At 42.4% G+C, this 18,000-nt stretch overlaps 1 protein-coding gene across 3 annotated transcripts in view; it reads left to right on the top strand.

Annotated features, from left to right (window-relative positions):
* The first annotated feature begins 3,596 nt into the window (after positions 1 to 3,596).
* Positions 3,597 to 18,000, top strand: part of REL (REL proto-oncogene, NF-kB subunit) — a 40,852-nt gene continuing 26,448 nt past the window's right edge. Inside the window, exons 1-4 of one of the 3 annotated variants that reach the window (XM_054194052.1) lie at positions 3,597 to 4,417; positions 6,245 to 6,401; positions 7,309 to 7,388; positions 17,260 to 17,402. In XM_054194052.1, the coding sequence (XP_054050027.1) occupies positions 6,391 to 6,401; positions 7,309 to 7,388; positions 17,260 to 17,402 (234 nt within the window). In that variant the 5' untranslated portion in view covers positions 3,597 to 4,417; positions 6,245 to 6,390. Of the gene's footprint in view, positions 4,418 to 6,244; positions 6,402 to 7,308; positions 7,389 to 11,810; positions 11,936 to 12,093; positions 13,872 to 17,259; positions 17,403 to 18,000 lie in introns of those variants that run through there. The other 2 variants (XM_054194053.1, XM_054194054.1) reach the window with 2 other exon arrangements.

The raw sequence follows: 18,000 nt of genomic DNA on the forward strand, positions 1-18,000 counted from the left end.
CTGACACCAGTGTTTAAGATGACTTCTTATCTGAAATAACTGGACTGAGGATGAACCACTGTGCCCACTGGTGTTTCCTTATTTGTATTAAGTTTTGTTACTATTGTGCACTTTTTCAAGGCTTTCCCTGACACCATGTCAAATTCTTTTTCAACACTGAATAATTCTTCACAACATTTCTGAGAAGTTTTTTAAAATCTCTGTTTTAACAGGTAAGGAATCTAAGGCATAGGGATTAAAGACTTATGAAGGGTCAGACAGAAGTTTTGTGGCAACACCAGAAACTGAAGCCAAATTCCTTGAATATGTGAGACTGTGTTGTTTGACCCTTTTTCTTTAGAGTCATGTTGTCCACGCTTGCAAAGGGGATTCCCAGTACATAAGAGTTACTGTATCCAGCTAAGGACTGTTGTAAGTCTCTCTAGAGACTATAACTGAAACCAACTGCTGATTTTTAAGCCACTGCATACGTGATAGCCCACTGTTCTGTCTTATTGCTTTTTTTTATAAGCTTGCAAGTTAAACAACTTTTCAGACCTTGATTACCTTCTTAAGAAGAAAAAAAATCACAGATTTCTTTCTTGCTTATTGTTGGTTCTCCACAAAAAAAGCCTCGCTAAGAGTTTCAGCACAACATGCAGTGCCATCGGACTGTCAGATCCAAGTTAACACCTTACTAAGCGATGGGTAAGTTCTTGTGTCTTACCCTTGTGGGGGTGGGTGAGGTTGGTAAGGAGGAATCCCAATAATTCCTTATAGTAGAATTGCAAAAAAAAAAATTTACATATTTTCTAGGGAGTGACTGCTAGTTTCTACAGAAAATGAATGGACGCTAAGTGTATGTCCTTTAAAAAAAAAAAAGGCAAAAATAGACTTCTGTGTAAATTGTCTCAATTGAGATTCTTGATTAGACACTCTGTTAGAGATGTCTTTTTCTGCTGCTGAGCAGTTGCTGCAGCATCGAACCAGACTTTCTATATGAAAGATGAATGCAAATCCTAAGTGATTGAATACATCTTTGCAGAAGTATCATGCCAACCGTTATGAAAAACAGGCTATCCCATGACACTCTTCCAGTGCAGGAGGCACCATACGTAAGGTTGTACCTTAAAGCCACAAAGGCCTTGGGTATCACAAAATAATGCTGAACTGCATGAATTGAAGAGGCTTTGTTGCTTGGTGAAACGTGAATCCCTAAGATGCGTGTTAAGTCCTGCAAGGCTGAGCAGCATAGGACCTCAGTGTCGCCAGCTCACAGCCATGATATCAGACTACTTTTATTATCGCACATTTTAGGCCCAAAGTTATCCCCCTTTAGATTCACTGTTAAAAATTACTCTTGGCTTCAGTAGAAGCCAAATCCTTTTATTTAGGAAAGGGTTGTAGCTACTGAGTTGAGTTGGTTGAATTATGAATGTTATGTATGTGAACTGGTGTATCGTTATATCTTTCTGAATGAATGCTAGAGTTTACAGCAGCTGCTGGTAGCCATCTCCCTTACAATACTTAAATGAATGGTAAGTTTGCAGGGCTGCGTATTTTTATCACTCAGACAAAATTCCAGTCAACGCAAGTGGAAGCTTCGCCTGTAAGAGAGGTGCGCGATTGGGTTCTTGACTCTTAACTGTACTGTATTGCTATGAATGTATCATTGCATGGCCCCGAATTTAATAAGCTTATTCCTGTAATCAAAGCTTGTTCAGTGCAGTGAACAAGCACAACAAGCATGCCTCCAAGGCCAAAGAATGTGCTATTGCTTAATGAGTTGCTTAAGGCCCCTCAAATAAAGGTGGAAGAAACACTCAGTTGAGGGAAGTTGCCATAGTCCTTCTCTCCAGCTTTAGGAGTGTAAATTTTCCTAGATTTCCTGAATAAATCTGTTGATCAGTCTTTGCTGCGTGAGCATGTTATGAACAAAGATGGATACACTCTTGTAAAGGGAACCACAGAGAATTCTGAGTCCCCTCTGTCTTACTGAGCCAGAACAGGAATTTTTGAAGATACCAAACTTCTGTTCATAGAGCACCATTATGCATGCTGCAGTAGAAAGCTCGGGGTTGGAAGACAGACAGTATCTCTTTTTCGAAAATTGAAAGAATCATGGGTCTTATGAAGGGGAGGATATTGCAAAAGAAAGAGAACTGGATGTGATTGCTAGAGAATGAAGTGGCTATGGTTGCTATTAAGGGGAAGGGAAAAAAAAACCCACTTTAGCCTGTTAAGCAGTAGCTACTTTGCCATTTATTGTTTTCATAAACCATAATCAGTTTGCTTTTTATCACTTTAGGAGGTTCTTGCCACCACCTTCATCCCCGGCACACTCGAGTTCTCCTTGCCTGGCTGAAGACTTCTGCTTCATCAGTTGTGGTGAATCAACTGTCTGTATATAGCTAAAGAGTCAAATGCTCTGTTAAAAGGAGCAAAAATAACATTACATTTATTTACCCCTGGTTTTTGTTATTTCAAATTAATTACAGGGATGTTTATGAGGCAGGGTTGTTGACCACACAAATATAGGTTGTTCATAATACATGTAGTCTGGTAGAAACTGTAATTGCTGTGCTAAATGTAATTTATTCTGTGGTTCTATCCCAGCTATATATTTAATTTTATTTTTCCATTCTTCTTCTAGGGGCACTAGTAAACATTCTTCCAAGCAGGAATAGTAATGATGAGACAGTAATTGTCTGAATAAATTATCCAAGCAGCCTTCCTTCTTTTTTTCACTTCCTACGTTTCTGGTGTCCTCTGGCATCAGAACAGAAGTATATGTTACTTCTAGGCTATGTAAATGAAAAGTTGTGTCTACATTACAATTAAAAACATGTCAGGTCACACGGTTTCCACTTGACCGGTTACAGCAGTGCTGTTTTGCAAATAAGGTTTTAACCGTGTTGCAAGTGTGAAGTCCTGAACTGACCCAGTCTGTAGTAACTGGGTCACCTGCCACAGAGTTGTTTTGTGACGTAGGTCATGGGAATATTTGCAGAAGCAAAAGTGCTATAATTGCATAGCTGTACCAGCGTTTGTGTTGACACTGAAATTTAAAGATGCATGTCCCTGAAGCAGAAACACCACCATGTGTATCTAGGGCATGTAAAAGGAATATAAGTTCAAGTTTTAAAAAATCTATCCGCTAAACGACACGGGTTTTTGAAGGAACATTGTAATTACTTCAGGTCTAATTCTTAATGGGCTTTTTGCACCCTGAGAGCTGCCCACTCTTGGGGAAAGAGAATTAGTAGCAGTAGCATAACCGCAAAAAGAAATCGTTATGCCACTGGATGAATCCCTCTGAAACAAAAGAAAAGTTCCTGGCCTGTAGAGCTGATTGCTAAGTATATAACAGAGTAAACACAATATATACCTGTGAAGTAGAGAGGCTGTACAACAATATGTAGATAGTATCACGTGTAGTTGCTTAAAGAGGTAAGAGATCGGATTGACCGTGGCTGCCATGCAGCCAAGGAGCAGTAGTCTTAGACTACCCTGTTGTGCTGCGGAAGCAGGTTGATAAATCCCCCAAAGCCCTAGCAGTCAAAAAATAGAGTAAGGGAAAACGTGAAGATGGTGAAACAGGGTAGCACCAGCAATTAAAGTGACAGCATCTGTCGGCAAGCTGATCGCTATCTGTAAAGAAAGCTGGAATGAAAGCTTTTCTTGTAGCAAGACCTTCCCCCTGGGACCTATAGTCTGATGTGGCAGGCCAGATAAGTTTGAAAGACTTGCAGCAGCAAAAGTGTCAGGAAGTGAATCAGGTCTCGGCACCAACTTCTGAATTGCAACAGTCTCTCTCCAGATCATTTAGGGGTGGGTGTGGGCCATAATGAATATTAATTAAATGTAGCAGTTGTACTTTACGCAGGTCTCTGCCACTACTGTGTTTGAGTCTCCTGGAATCAGACAGCTCCAGAATTCACTTCTTACTGGACTACGTACCATCTGTGCCATTGGGAACAGATTTGGTAGCTCTTTATTGAACCACGAGTGTCTAGTCCCTCAAAAAGTATTACATCTGAATCAGTTTGCTCATTGGTTTTTGCTTTTACAGGATAAGCGAGTGTGGTGACAAAAAATGAAATAGCTGTGTTAATTTTTAAAAAGTAACACACTTTTTGAAGTAGGCCTAAAGATTTGGCTTTTGTCTGATTTTTTTTTTTTCTTTTAAGCAAATGATTATGTAGATTCATAGAATACTTTGCAAATTGGGAACTTTGATCTCAGTTTATTTTCTGTTATGCAGATCATTATTTCTGCAGGTTTCCTTTTAATGGAAGCTTCTGGAAAAGGCACAGTCGTCTATCTTTGGCTACTTTTTTTGAGACGTGAGCTCAAGACACCACAGAAACTAAAGCTCTCTGCTTTATACATGAAGGTCTTCACCCTCTTGTGCTGGAAGAAGCACGAAACCACACAAGTATGACGAGCAGTTAGAAGCAGATGTAGTGAGATATACTGGGAAGGCAATAGTTTGCATGCCCTTTCAGGAAATCATTGTAGTGACCACGAGGGGGCATTTTATTAAGACACCGCAAACCGAAGTGTATTACTCATGATCACTGGGGGAGTGGCATCAAGGCTTTTAAAGGACAAGCTGTTGTGGCAGCCAGGAGTAAAGCCAGTAGAACAGTAATCAGGCACTTTTATTTCAAATCCACCTCCTCTTCATTCCTACTCTTTTGATATTGGAACCCGTAATGGTTATCACTTCATTGCCGAGGCTACTGCAATGGAAAATTTTAGCTCGTGATTACATGTCTCAGCCTTTGTGAAACAGATCAGTCAACAGGTTGATTTTCAGCACTCCTGACTTGGCTTGCACCCCAGCGTCTCACTGGAGACTAATCACAAGCGGAGCTACGACACTGGTGGCTTTACTATATATAATTCGTCTTTTCTGCATCTGTGTGTTAACGAACCTTGCCAATAAGCAGTTATTTTATATTCAACTTTACATATGATATTGCCTTTCTAGACAACTCTAGGCCTTGCTCTAATTAATCCTTCTTGTCACTGGCTTGTTTCTGTCACTTCTTGGGTTAGGCCTTCTCCTTCCTCTAGTTCCTGCATTTGCTTGCCAGAAGAAGCTTGTGGTGGCAATTCTTCCTTCACGTCTGTTTTGTTTCCATTTAACAGGCCATGTATCTAGACCTGTTTCTTCCACTGCGCAGGGCAACGAATACGTTCAGTTCCTTTTTCTCTCTCTTAATGTGTGTATTGTGCAACAGATGTCTTGAAGAATTATTATTTTTCCTGGCTTTTTGTTCCTTTTAATCAAAAATAAAAGTCAGAAGATTGATACGTATATTCTTTACTCACACGGAGGAAAATACTTTTTCCGGGGATCTGGAAATGTTCTGAGTCTCATGGTAGATGACACGTTTACTGCACCTAAGGCACAATATTTCAGATTGAAAACCCAGAGGATGTTGTTTGGATTTTATCTGTTTTCAGCAATATTAAGGTTCATAAGTGGAATTGCTGTGCAGATGAATGAATATTTATCAAATGTATTCTTATGTGAGAGGCTAACCGCTACACTGGTTACGAAAAGGATGTCGAACTTTCCCCAAATGTCCTAAAAGCAAAACTGACAAGTCATGCAGCGACTGGCAAATGAACAAGACTATGAAATAGCGAAACCCATCACTGTTCTGTGTGAGAAAGCAGGGGGGTTCAACCTGGTAATTAAGAAAGCTCAGACTAAAAATTGTAGCCTTGCTAGAATGTTGGTCCTTTTTAGTAAATCTATATGGTTTTATTGCAGCAAACTAGTTAAGTTGTATATGTACACGCAAAGCCCAAACAGACGCTGTGGAGACATAACTGTTCCAGTGGGGTGAAGCAGCGGTGTGTACAGTGTGGGTTACTCACAACTATTGAGGGTAAGACTTTGCATGGTGGGGTGGCACTGTGCCACACAGCCCCGGGCAATTTGTAAAAGGGGCTAATGCAGGTCCAGATAAGACGAGTAGCTGGCCACTTTACAAACTGTGGATATGTTTTGCATACGTAGGAGGACTTATGCATAAACTGGTCCCAGAAGGTGTTACCTGTTTACGTTCAGCCTGAAGAGCGGTGTCACCTTCTGTGATTCCTGGATGTAATCCTGTAACTGTACAAATCAGAACTACATGAGTCATTGGGCTAGAGATTTAAAAATAAGGTGTAAGACTTACATTAAAAGGAGATATATCTGGCGGGCCTGTACTGAAACAATGTTCCTTTTTATCTCTATTATCAGCTGCAGATATGGTCTTCTGAGCCTCGTGAAGCTCAAGGTGATGTTAAGTAGCCTAAACTCCTCGCAAGCCCTGAGGAAAAAGGGAAGTCTTGTAATAAAAACCTGGATGAGTGATTGTTATCCTTTGTAGGTGGATCCAGTGCATAATGGCTGGCTGGTATGTGCCGGGGTTTTGGGGAGCAGGAGAATTAACATGAGCATATTTTGCCTGTTTTTTTTTTTTCCAATGCGTAGTTTTCACATTATGACTAAGGTACTCTAATAGCTTGTTGTTGCCAAAGGGACAATTCCCATCCTTCCTTCTGCCTCCATATTTTTTTGTGGCTGCAGCTAGAGCAATTCTATTGTTTCCCTTTTCACTAGCAATAGTGGTCTGGCTCGGAGAGCTTGAAAAAAATCATTCTGGGCAGAAAAAGGTTGTTTTCTGCTAATTCAGCTCTTTACGCTCATCCTGAGCTTATCCTCCCTGAGTCCTCTTCACTACAGCACTACTGTATCAGATGAATCTTGATTTGCGGCATAAGGAAGAAGTTTGCAGTTTGTCCATTTCAGAGGTCGCTAGATCAGCTTTGCTGTAATACGAGGCTTTTATGTAGTGCGGTGGAAAAAGAAAACACTCTTCAATTTTTTTTTTTTTTCTTTGCCTGCCAACTAATGTGAAAGATTTTTCTCAATTCAAATAATGCGGTAACTCCCAAACCGTAGTATGTGTTTGTAGCACTGAGTTGAGAAGAAAGGAACGGGAAACACTTGAGAGGGCTGAGGGAGAAGGTGCCTGAGAACTTCTGCTCTGAAAACTAGCTCTGGGAAGGAAGGATTGTGAACGAGAAATTTCAGAGTCATGTATCAATTTCTCAAGCTAAAAATACAGTGTTATGCTACAGTTCTGTGAAGCTCTGTCAGGAAGCTGGCACCTCTGCCCAAATCTGTCTTCCGGAAACTTGTTCTGGCCTTGGTACCGCCACATTCCTTGCTGTTGGCCCAGTCATTTCTGTGATTGTACGTGGAACTGTCTCAGTAAAAACTGAACCAGTAGAAAAACAATTTTTTTTTGTTTCCCCCAGGTTACTTTTAAGCAAGCTGCCGTATCGCCAAAAGAATGCTTGCAACAGCGTAAGAACGCACATGAGCGAGTTGCCTAGAGGTAAGGAGAGAAAGAGGGAAGAGACTGCCTTTTTTGACACTACCAGTCTAAAGTGTTCGTGGAACTATCATTTTATTGTACTCGGCAATTTCATATAATGAGCAGTTCATCCCCGGAAGAAGTTGCATCATGAGTGAATAAGGTAGAAGTGTGGGAGCGAGGAATTGTCTTCTCTGATTTCTGTTGGGGAAATTGAGACTCGGAGAATTAAACGACTTGCCTAAGAGTAGAAAGGCTGACTTGCCAAGAGCCAGATTCCAGTCTCCTGAATCATTGCCTTGTGCCTTATCCACAAGACCAACCTTTCTCTATTAGCATTTCCTTTCTCTCCACCCTGTTTTGAGAGGAGGCACAGTAGCATTTTTCTATGTCGAACAAACTCAAAGCGTGATGCAGGAAAGCTTCCAGCAGAATGGCTTGAACAACCTTTGAGTTTATCATTAATCTGGAAGCCATGATTTTTCTTGGAATGGCTTCTGCATTAGAACCTTCCTCAGGACTAATAACCGCAAATGCTTTAACTATCAAAAGGCCTGACAGTGTTTAAATAAGAGGCCTTTGAGATTAAAAAACATACTTCAAACGACAAAAGATTTCTTAAGGCAAAGAGGATTGGAAATTACTAATCAAGGGAACATGTGAGGCTTGAGATACAGGGGGCAAGAAAACAGGACTTCTAACTATATTTCACAAGAAGAGAAGTGAATAATTTTGTTATTTTTATTCCTAGTATGACGTACCTTAATAGGAGAGCCATATTCTAAAAGTACCTTAGTGCCTGCTTCGCTGCTTAACCAGGCCAGTGACAAGTGGCTTATCTTTGATCTAAGTCAGATAGCTGGGAACAGGAAATAAAGACTTAACAGTTTGCCTATGCTTTCTTATCACAGCAGGCTTTAGCAGACTTTATTGGGCACTGCCTGTGCTAAGCACCACCAGAGCCATCATCCTGGGCTTGACAAATGTCATGTCAAACACCCAATCCTTTGCTCTAGAAGTTTTGGTGCTGGTTTTTTGGTTGGTTTTTTTTTTTCCCCACTCTACCGTTTTCTGCTCTTGCTTGCCCCATGACATTCCCTGCTAGAGCAGGAAAGCTTAATTCCTTACAGCAACCTAGGTGTTAACTGTGCTAGTGCAGCAGCCAGTGAAAAGCAGGAGGGAGGACTTGTCTTTAGACTTGATAAGTGGAGAAAAATGGGATCTTGAAATGCTTGCTTTAACTGGAAGACAGGAAGTGAAGCACTGGATCAAACTGGTCTAAGAATTCTGGTATCTTGCCTCTGGCTATAGCCAAAGTCAGCTGACAAAAAGAATAGTGATGCACCTGGCTTTCCTTATGCAATGCTACAGGAGGGGAATTCCGTCCTGCTTTTTGCAAAGATCTGCATATGCCCGAAGTTATGACACGTTCTTACGCTTCTTGTCAGTTGCTGACCAGGCTTCTGTAACTGCCACTGCTATACCGCAATTCTCTAGTTCACACCACTCTCGTGGGATAATCCCTGTGCCATAGATTCAGATCGCAGCAGAACAAATTGCATAGAGGATAGTCACAGGAACAGAGGGATCTACCTAATGCTGGAATGATTTTGAGTAAGGCCTCTTTAATTTGTTTAGGTTTTTGCCTTTTCCTTGGGAAGGCTTCTTGCTTTCTGTAGAACTTTCCCCTAGTTCAGGAATGTGAACATATTATAAAACAGCCACGCTGGGCTTAGACTAAAAGGTCACTTTGGCCCTCTATTGTCTTTTTTCCCTGGGCATCAACTTATGGCTGGAGAAAGAAAAACTGTCCAGAAAATGTCTCCACTCACACTGTCCTTCCTCTGACAACTTTGTTCAAGGACTTCCTGAGCCAGATCTAGTCTCTCTGTATTCAGATGATGGGAGCGTATAGATCTTATACAGTGAAACACGTCATACGGTTGTTTTTCCTCTAATTTTGTTATAGGTCATTTTCATTTTAGGGAAGGGGCAGGGATAGAGTTAAAGTTTTTGGGATGCTGTAAGAAGCGCAACCCACTCATCTTTTTCTTAAAAATAATATCAAGAAGCAGTTTGTACCATAGACACTGGTGTGTATGTGAGATACTGCCTCAATTTCTAACACGCAGTCTTAAGAATTATCTTTGAGTAGCCTGTTCTTGCAAGCCCTAAGAATTAGAGTTCAAAAGAGCTGGGGAAATATAGGGAATGTTTATTGATGTTTTAGTCATAACATGGTATTTGTATTGCCTGGAATATTGCCCTTAATTTCACATCAGTTTAGACTGTGTACCCTACAATAACATTTTCCTTCTGAAGAAATGAGCAGACATGGTTTTGAGCCACAGAGTTTCCCAGGTGCCTTGGTCTGTGTCTATTCAGTAGTGTCATGGGCTGGAGGAGTAGGTGGGAACCAGGGATAGAAACTGTATTTAGGGAAGCACCTAAGTTCATTTTTCCTGAAAGGCTGCAGTTTACTATCTGAGATTTTTGCAAACCAGCCTGACAATAAAAAAGGAAAAGTGTTTAGTCACTTCATATGCTACTTCCCTGCTTTATTTTACGTCATCAGTCATAGGGGATCCAAGAAATCCCCCCAGACATAAAGATCTAGTCCTAATTTCTCATAGTTTTAGGGCACTGCTGGTTTGTACCTTTCTTAACTTTTTTGTGGGAAAGAAAATGAGAAATCGTGGTGTTCTGGCAAGAAACAAACCCACAACCATAGAATTATTTCAGCGTAATATCCAAATATAATAATGTAGCTGTTCTTCCCTTTAATCTTCTAGAGCTAATGTCACAGACGTTTTGATTATGCTGTGTGCCCTCTAGGATTCTTCTGTTCTCATTTCAGCTGTAAATTTGATGGGGGTGTATCCTACTGTATGATGAACCGTGAATCTTAAATAAGGAAAGTTTTGCTTGCGGGATAGAGAAAGATAATCTCTGTTTACAGGAAATATAAGGATAGTTGGGCAAAATTAAGGTTATAAAGTCCTGTTGAGATGGACTACAGAGCAGGAAGAAAAACGAGCATTGGTCAATCTCTTCTGTTTAGCTGCCTGGGTTAGTGGATGGATTTGCAGACTTTTGCAAACCAGCATTTTCTGCTGTGGTTCATTTCTGGACATCCCAATACCTTTGCTTTAAAAAAGGATAGTGAGAAAAAGAAAAGTAAAATTAAAAAAAAAAGAGACCAAAAAAAATACCAGTTAGGTACCTTACTTTAGTGGTCTTTGAGGCTTTTCTTGTTACTCGATTAATATTTCCATTTCAAGAACACTAATTCATTTAACTGCATTTTCACATGTGACAGTGTATTGCATTCCCAGAGTAAAGATTAAAGAACAAAAAGTATTAAATCTTGCTGCTAACTAAATGCAGTCTTGGACCACAGCTCTGTCTGGGCTTGGTGTTCCTTTGTGTTCCTTTCTTTACAGGTGTTTTGAATCCCCCTAGATTTGCTTGTTTGTTACTGACCCCTCTTCCTGATCCCAATCTGGGGCTGTGGGCTTGTGCCCACACTGTTCGTCTCCTTCACTTGATCTGCACCTGGGTCGGGGCAAGCCCTGGTATTGATAGAGGCTGGGGCTTGAAGGGAGGGAGAGCAGCCCTGCTCAGAAGGACTTGGGGGTGTTGGCGAATGAGAAGCTCAGTATGAGCTGGCCATGTATGCTTGCAGCCCAGAAAGCCACCCCTGTCCTGGGCTGCATCCAAAGCAGCATGGCCAGCGGGTCCAGGGAGGTGATTGTGGCCATCTACTCTGCTCTGGTGAGACCCCACCTGGAGTACTGTGTCCAACATGGTCCTGTTGGAGCGGGTCCAGAGGAGGATCACAAAAATGATCAGAGGGCTGGAGCACCTCTCCTAGGAGGACAGGCTGAGAGAGTTGGGGTTGTTCAGCCTGGAGAAGAGAAGGCTCTGGGGAGCCCTTATTGTGGCATTTCAGTACCTGAAGGGGCTACAGGGAAGCAGGGGCCGGGACTCTTGATCAGGCCGGGGAGCCATAGGACGAGGGGTGATGGTTTTAAACTGAAAGAGGGTCGATTTAGACTAGATAAAAGGAAGCGATTTTTTACAAGGAGGGTGATAAAACACCGGCCCAGGCTGCCCGGAGAGGTGGTAGATGCCCCATCCCTGGAAAAGGTTGGGTCGGATGGGGCTCTAATTGAAGAAGTCCCCGCTCGGCGCAGGGGGTTGGACTAGTTGGGCTTCAAAGGTCCTTCCCACCCCAAGCCGCTCCGTGATTCTAGAATCTGGCTGCCTTTCAGGTACGGCTCCGGAGCGCTGCGAAGCCCAGGCAGGCGTTCAGTTGGCCGTCGGCTCGCCGCCGCTCGCTTTTCCCTTCCCCGTGGCTCTCGGCGGCGGGCGGGGCGCGGCGGGGGCGGGGGCGGGAGCCGGGGCGGGGGGCGGCACCGCCTGCCGGGAAATTCCCTCTGAAAAAGGCGGCGTGCGGGGCGCGGCAGCGGGAGGGAGGGAGTCGCGTCTGGACGTTTGTCCGGCCGTCCGTCCCTCCGAGGTGTCCGGGCGGGGAGCCCCGCGGCGCGGAGCTGTCAGCATGGCCGGTGAGCGGCGGGAGGGGCGGCGGAGCGGGCCGGGGGGGGCGGTGATCGGTGGGGAGCGGATCGGGGTGGGGGGGGTGGTCGGGGAGAGAGCGGCCCCGCTTCTCCCCGGGGCGCGGAGCCCCCTCCCGTCCTCCCCGCCCCGCTTCGGTGGCGTTCGTTGTGTAGCCGCGCCGCTGAAGCAGCGAGGGCTGGTTGAGGGGCAGCGCCGAGCGCCGGCCGGGTGGTGTGTTTATGCTCCGAGGGGTGGTTTGCCTCCTCTGCCACCGTCTCCCATGGAGTTAAGCCCGTAGGCAGTGAGAGGGAGGTGAGTAACAGGGCGAAAAAGGGTGACAGTGCTCTTCACCCCCGTCATCCCAGCATCTGCTTTTGATATTCAGCCCGTGGCTGTGTAGCTTGCTAAGCGGGCTTACGGAAAAAGTTAATGAAGAAACGCGGGGTTGTTCAGATTACTTGGGATAACATCTTGTAAGGCTGTTACGTTTCAGAATGGATCTTCTAAGTCTTGAAATGGTGTCACTAAAACATTTAGGCGTTAAATAAGGACGTGGGTCTTGTATCTGGGCTAAAGACACCAGTAGGCCAAGGACCCCGATGGTCGGCAGGACCCTGTTCGCATAGGAACTTGCCTACGGGAATGCAAATGAATAAGAAACGGAGATGGTATAAACGCAAAGTAACGTAGATAAGGGATTGTGCATTGAGTAATTACAACAAAAAGCACAATTAAGTTTTTCTAGGCTAATTTAAACTGAACTAGTCTTCCTTTCAGAAGGTGTTTCTCTGGCATCTTAGGGTTTAAAAAAAACCCACAAAAATTCCAGACTTGACGGCATTAATTACAGTAGCATCTAATGAAAGATGCTCTCCAGCCTCAAAACTTAAGAGGTGTGTGTGTTCAGTTACTGCTTAACAAAGTATGAACTCTCACTGCTGTTAAATACATGTGTGTGCTAACTATCAACAGAGAGAGAAAAAAAACGGGTTTGTACGGGGGCATCTTTTAGATGTTATGTTGTATTTTAGAGTGGGAAGACTGAAGCAGGAGATGGCACCTTTTTTTTCTTCATTTATTAATATATTTTCAGTATAATTAGGAACCACATAAGGAATTTTTCAGCAGGGGAAGTTCATAACTTCCTGGTACTAGCTAGCTGTTGTAGTTGGTTGGTTTTTTTTCTTTTCTCTTTTGGTTGCCGTTCTGTAACGTAACACGATAGTAAAGAGGAAGTTCTCGTGAGCAGTTTTGCCTCTCTGTTAGAATCTGTACAGTTTATGGAGTCCTAGGTAGATTACTGTTTTCTAAAACTGTGTTTACGCTTTCAGTTATTTTAGACTGAGCCAGAATGCGCTATAATAAATCTTCTACTGTCGTCTCTCTTGTCTGAGCCGTTGCAGGAGGTTATAAGCGTATAGATTGTCTGCTTCTGCTTTTCAGAAATGGCTGTTGCCGTGGAGGACGTAGGGGGTGACCAGTGATCTGTACAGAGCAGTGACAGCAAAGTGGAAGCTTCTCCCATCTGTGTCTTGCTGCAGTCACCTCTCGTCGTAGGGTTTCGGGTGATACTTTCACATCTTCCACCAAGACCCGCAGCTCCTTTGCTTTCGCAGGCAGATGTTGCTGGAGAGTCAGTTCTCAGGGCACTCCTAGTTGGGCAAGAAAATCGCAAATGGTGTAGTCCCTCCAGAGCCTGCTTCCTTTGAGCAAAGGAACAAGGCAAAACGTATGAACCCTTGATCCCGCTGTCACTTTGCTTGGTGGCAGCATGTCATGCTTCCTCCCTAATGGCACAGGCCGTGTTAAACTTTAAACCGGCCCAGGTTTTCTCATCATGGAGAGGTCTGATGGAAGCGTTGTTTTGAGTTTTTAGAGTTGTGCTTTTGTTCCTTTTTTGTATTGTTCAAAACAGATGAGAACGAAACAACCTTCAGTTCTTGAGTGAGTAGAAGCTGGCTGAACTCTTGGAGCTCTTACTGCTTTTACCTATTTTCCTTCCATACGTAATTTGGACACTTGGTCTCCTGTATTCTCTTTTAAATTATTTAGTGTAGTAGTTGGGGCATGGGAGGAATAAGCAATTTTATAACAAAAAGAACAAGAGGCAGGTTGTAATATGTAGCATAATATTTCTAATGTTAGCATGTGTAAAGGCAATTATAATTAATTACAAAGGCAAATTAAACTCTTAAGCAGTTAGATGAAGGATTAGCTAGATTTTTGCATTTCTTCCATTTCAAATGCTTTTCCGAGTAGTTGTGGGCAGGTAGGTAGTATGAGTAGCCGTGAATTTCTCTTCCAGAAGTAGCAAAAGAGGGTTTGTTTTTTGACATAGTTCATATTTGTTTGACCAACACGGCAGGACCTGAAGAGGACAGGTCTTTAGCAACTGTGTGTGAACTAACAGACTTCCATGTGTGGGCGTAGATTGGGAAATAGTTAAGCCATGCCACTTCACAAGCACATTGCTGATTTACAGAAATAGGGAACACCGCACAGCCCTCCACTTCACTGCAGAGTGCTGATAATACCTTTAGTTCGCACAAACACTTCTGAGTGTTTCCTCTCTCCACCAAACATGATGACACCGATAATCACAGCAGAGATGATAACGTGATTCTTAAATAGAGTGAGAGAGAACCAAGATAAAATGAAGTTTAATGTTTAATCTCTGGAGGCTACTGTGTCGCGGAGCTTTGCTTTCCCACAAACACACCTGCTGGTAAGCAGTGGGGTTGCCTTCAGTGACATTTGTTTCAACCACAGCCTCGTAAAGATCACTGAGCCCAGAGTTTTAAAACAAAGCGCTCCTAATAGGTGAGAAAAAAGGTCCTCTTAAGCAAGTATTAATAGAGCATGAAGGGAAATTATAGGTTAAAGCGGAGAGAGTTGAAGATTTGAATGATGATGTTCTATAGTAGTTTTGAACAGCAAGGCTCTAGCTAGTTTTGACAAGTGTGTAATATATGTGGCTGTATTGTGTGTCTGGTTAGCAGCTATGTAAGCCTGGGCATCTCCAAAGTAATGTGATTAGTAGACACCTTACTGCGATTTTTGTCATTGTAACATCTAAAATAGACTTTTAATTTAGAATATGGATATGTGTCTGGATTTGTGGCATACTGTGTTACGTAGGAATGGAAAGGTGAGATTCTTTTCTCTCAATTATGTGATGGAAATGGGAAGCTGACTGATGCACAGCAGTCGCTTCTTACTGCTGGCAGAAGTCCTCTCTGTTTGGTCCGCTGGACGGTCCTGATAAATACAATAGCATAAGTAAATCTAAGTGTGGAAGTTAAAGAGCCATATGCTGGCGCGTGGTTTTGTGAGAAGCCCAGACTTATGCTTTCTCTCTGAAACCAACTTTACGTCATTTCTAGGCTCTTTTGTTATCAATGTCTGTCTTCCCCTTCCCTTTGCTGGGCTTGCTTATTTTCCAGAAAGAGAAAATATGCATAGCTTGTCTAAAGGTGGGCTAGGTAAGATCTGGGAAGTATCTAGAAAAGAGACCAACCTTGTAAGTAACTGGACCTAGGGTAGCACCTAATGTGATAGCTCATGGTCTATTTTCAGAAAATTATTTAAAATCTACTTGATGGGAGGTGATCTTTTTAGATATTTCATTTTGATAAATTGTTAGAAAGGAATATAGAGAATCCTAAAACATAGTTCTCAAATCTTTGGCACCAAATACAGCCTGAAGTTGAAACGCCCTGTGCCTTTTTAAAAGGCGTTCAGGTTTTAAAAAGACACGCATTGTTGAATACAATTCCAGCATCAGAGCTGCTTTCTCATGCTGCCATTCCACAGCTCTCTGTGGGTGTGTCACAGCTGAAATGTGCATTCAGGTAAGACCAAGGTGACATCTCAGAGATGCAGTTCTTTCCATCCCTTCTCCACTTCTCCTAATTACTTTATCTTTTAGTTTATAATATTTTCCTACTTTAGCGTGAACCACTGCAGCACTACAAATGTTTTTCGATCAACAAATCCGAGGCGTAAAGTTCAAGCTTTGTTGGCAGGTATACCTAAGTCATTGTAGGTGCAACAAAAGAGAAGCTTTTATTGTGGAGTTCAGATTGGAATGCACCTCTTGGCCAAAACTCATACGCAATGGACCTTAGGCTGTATAGACCTTGGGCAAAAGGAAGGAGGGGATCTTTTACCCTTTTAGCACTTTCAATATATTTAATAACTATTTTGCTTATTATGTTGAAGTCCAAGCACTTTTTTCAGTGCTGTGCCACAGGATGTTGCCTGTCATGTTTGTTTGTGATGCTCAGCCTTGCTTGAGTAGGATGCTATTATATGAAGATGACAGAGAGCTCAGTAGACATTTCCATAAGCTATGTTCTTCTGATCGTGCAGCACCACGATGATTCAACTTCTACAATATTTACTTACCCTCTGTTATTTGTTTTTCACATGCCATCCCACTGTTGTCACTGTTTGATTGACTATCCTGTTTGATGTTCTCAGTAAGATATATTAAATAGCTTGTTACTGTCTGGCAATAAAACATCACTTGAACAGTACTTACAGTCTTACTAAGTTAATGTCTTGCTGCCACCCCCCCCTCAATTTAAGAGTTCTGCTGTCTCTTATTCTTGTCTATCACTCATGTTTCCTGAAAACCTCTTTTTTGACAACTGCCCAGTAGCTTTTACTGAGGTTTCATTGTCTGGGGAGATACTGCAGCTAGAAGCTGGCCCTGTGGGAGGTGGGCAGCTCAAGGTGTAGAACTCAATACCAGCAATCAGGTATTTTCTTAGCCCACAGTGATGCTATTCAACCTGGTAGGGTAGTTTTTGTATAATTTGCATAGTTTCTGCTTCACTATGATAGGAACTAAATTAATCAATTCAGGGGAAACATCTTTACTTTCAGAGGACATTTAAGAGAACATAGTACTGACAGTACCCTACTTTGAGAGGACAACCATTCCTAAAAGTGTATTACTTAAAATACCAACCATTCCTTCAAAATAATGATTTTTTTTTTTTTCTGTTGTATAAAATCCTCTTTCATCAGACTCTCTAATAACTGAAAGAAGCTAAGTCCTAGGTGGGATGGAGGGGAGGGTGTCCTTTGCTAATTACTTAGATGGCATTGATACCTGAGGCTTCATTTAAAATTTGTTCTCTCCCCTCGCCCCCGCCTTAAATGTTTGCATGTACATAAAAAGAAGAGTAATTGTCTGAGAAGGCAGACCAAGTAGAAAGATAGTAATATCAGTCGAAGAGTCTAGATCTTCTAATTCTTGCATCTTCTGCTGCTTGTTGAGCTCTACTGTGTACTAACAGCGAAAGTGTTTTCTTTTGTTTTTAAGGTGGCCCTGAACCCTACATTGAAATATTTGAACAACCCAGGCAAAGGGGCATGCGTTTCAGATACAAATGTGAGGGAAGATCGGCAGGCAGCATTCCAGGAGAACACAGTACCGACAACAATAAGACGTTCCCTTCCATACAGGTAAATACCGCTTTTATCCTTTAATTACCATCGCCCAGATTAACATTGCGCTTTAGCTATGTGTTGGATTCGGTGCAGTAAATAAAATACTTTTCTTTTCATGTTCTGTTATTCTTTCCTTGGCATGCAAATGTAGTTGCAACAGAGCGGAAAAAGAGTTCCTTGCTGCTAGTCATTGAAGATTTTATTTCAAATTTACAAGAGGAGGAGAAAGTGTAGAGGTAGTTAAAGTGCCGGTAGAGAGGGAACTCAGTGAAGTTACTCGTTGTCTGGGAATCATTCATTATTCGCTTTTTCTGTAGGCACATTTGTTCTGGGTTCTTAGTTATGTGACTTGGGTTTGTTTCTACTATTTGGACTGCAGTATGAATTTTGGGAGAGCTTTGAAGGAGTTTGCGTACAAAATTTGCAAAGGCTTTGAAAAACTGCTGGGCGCGACATGAAAGAAGGCACTCTGTACAAGTGAGCAAAGTAGGAAAGTGACTTGCAGCTAGTGAGTTGGTGATTAGGCTCTGCAAAAGAAACTACCATGAAGTATGTGAAGTCGGAAGGGGATACAGAATTTAAAAATGAGCTGAGAAAGGGGAATTATGTGGTC

Source organism: Rissa tridactyla, chromosome 3, assembly GCF_028500815.1.
Source record: "Rissa tridactyla isolate bRisTri1 chromosome 3, bRisTri1.patW.cur.20221130, whole genome shotgun sequence".
NCBI classification, from domain to species: Eukaryota; Metazoa; Chordata; class Aves; order Charadriiformes; family Laridae; genus Rissa; species Rissa tridactyla.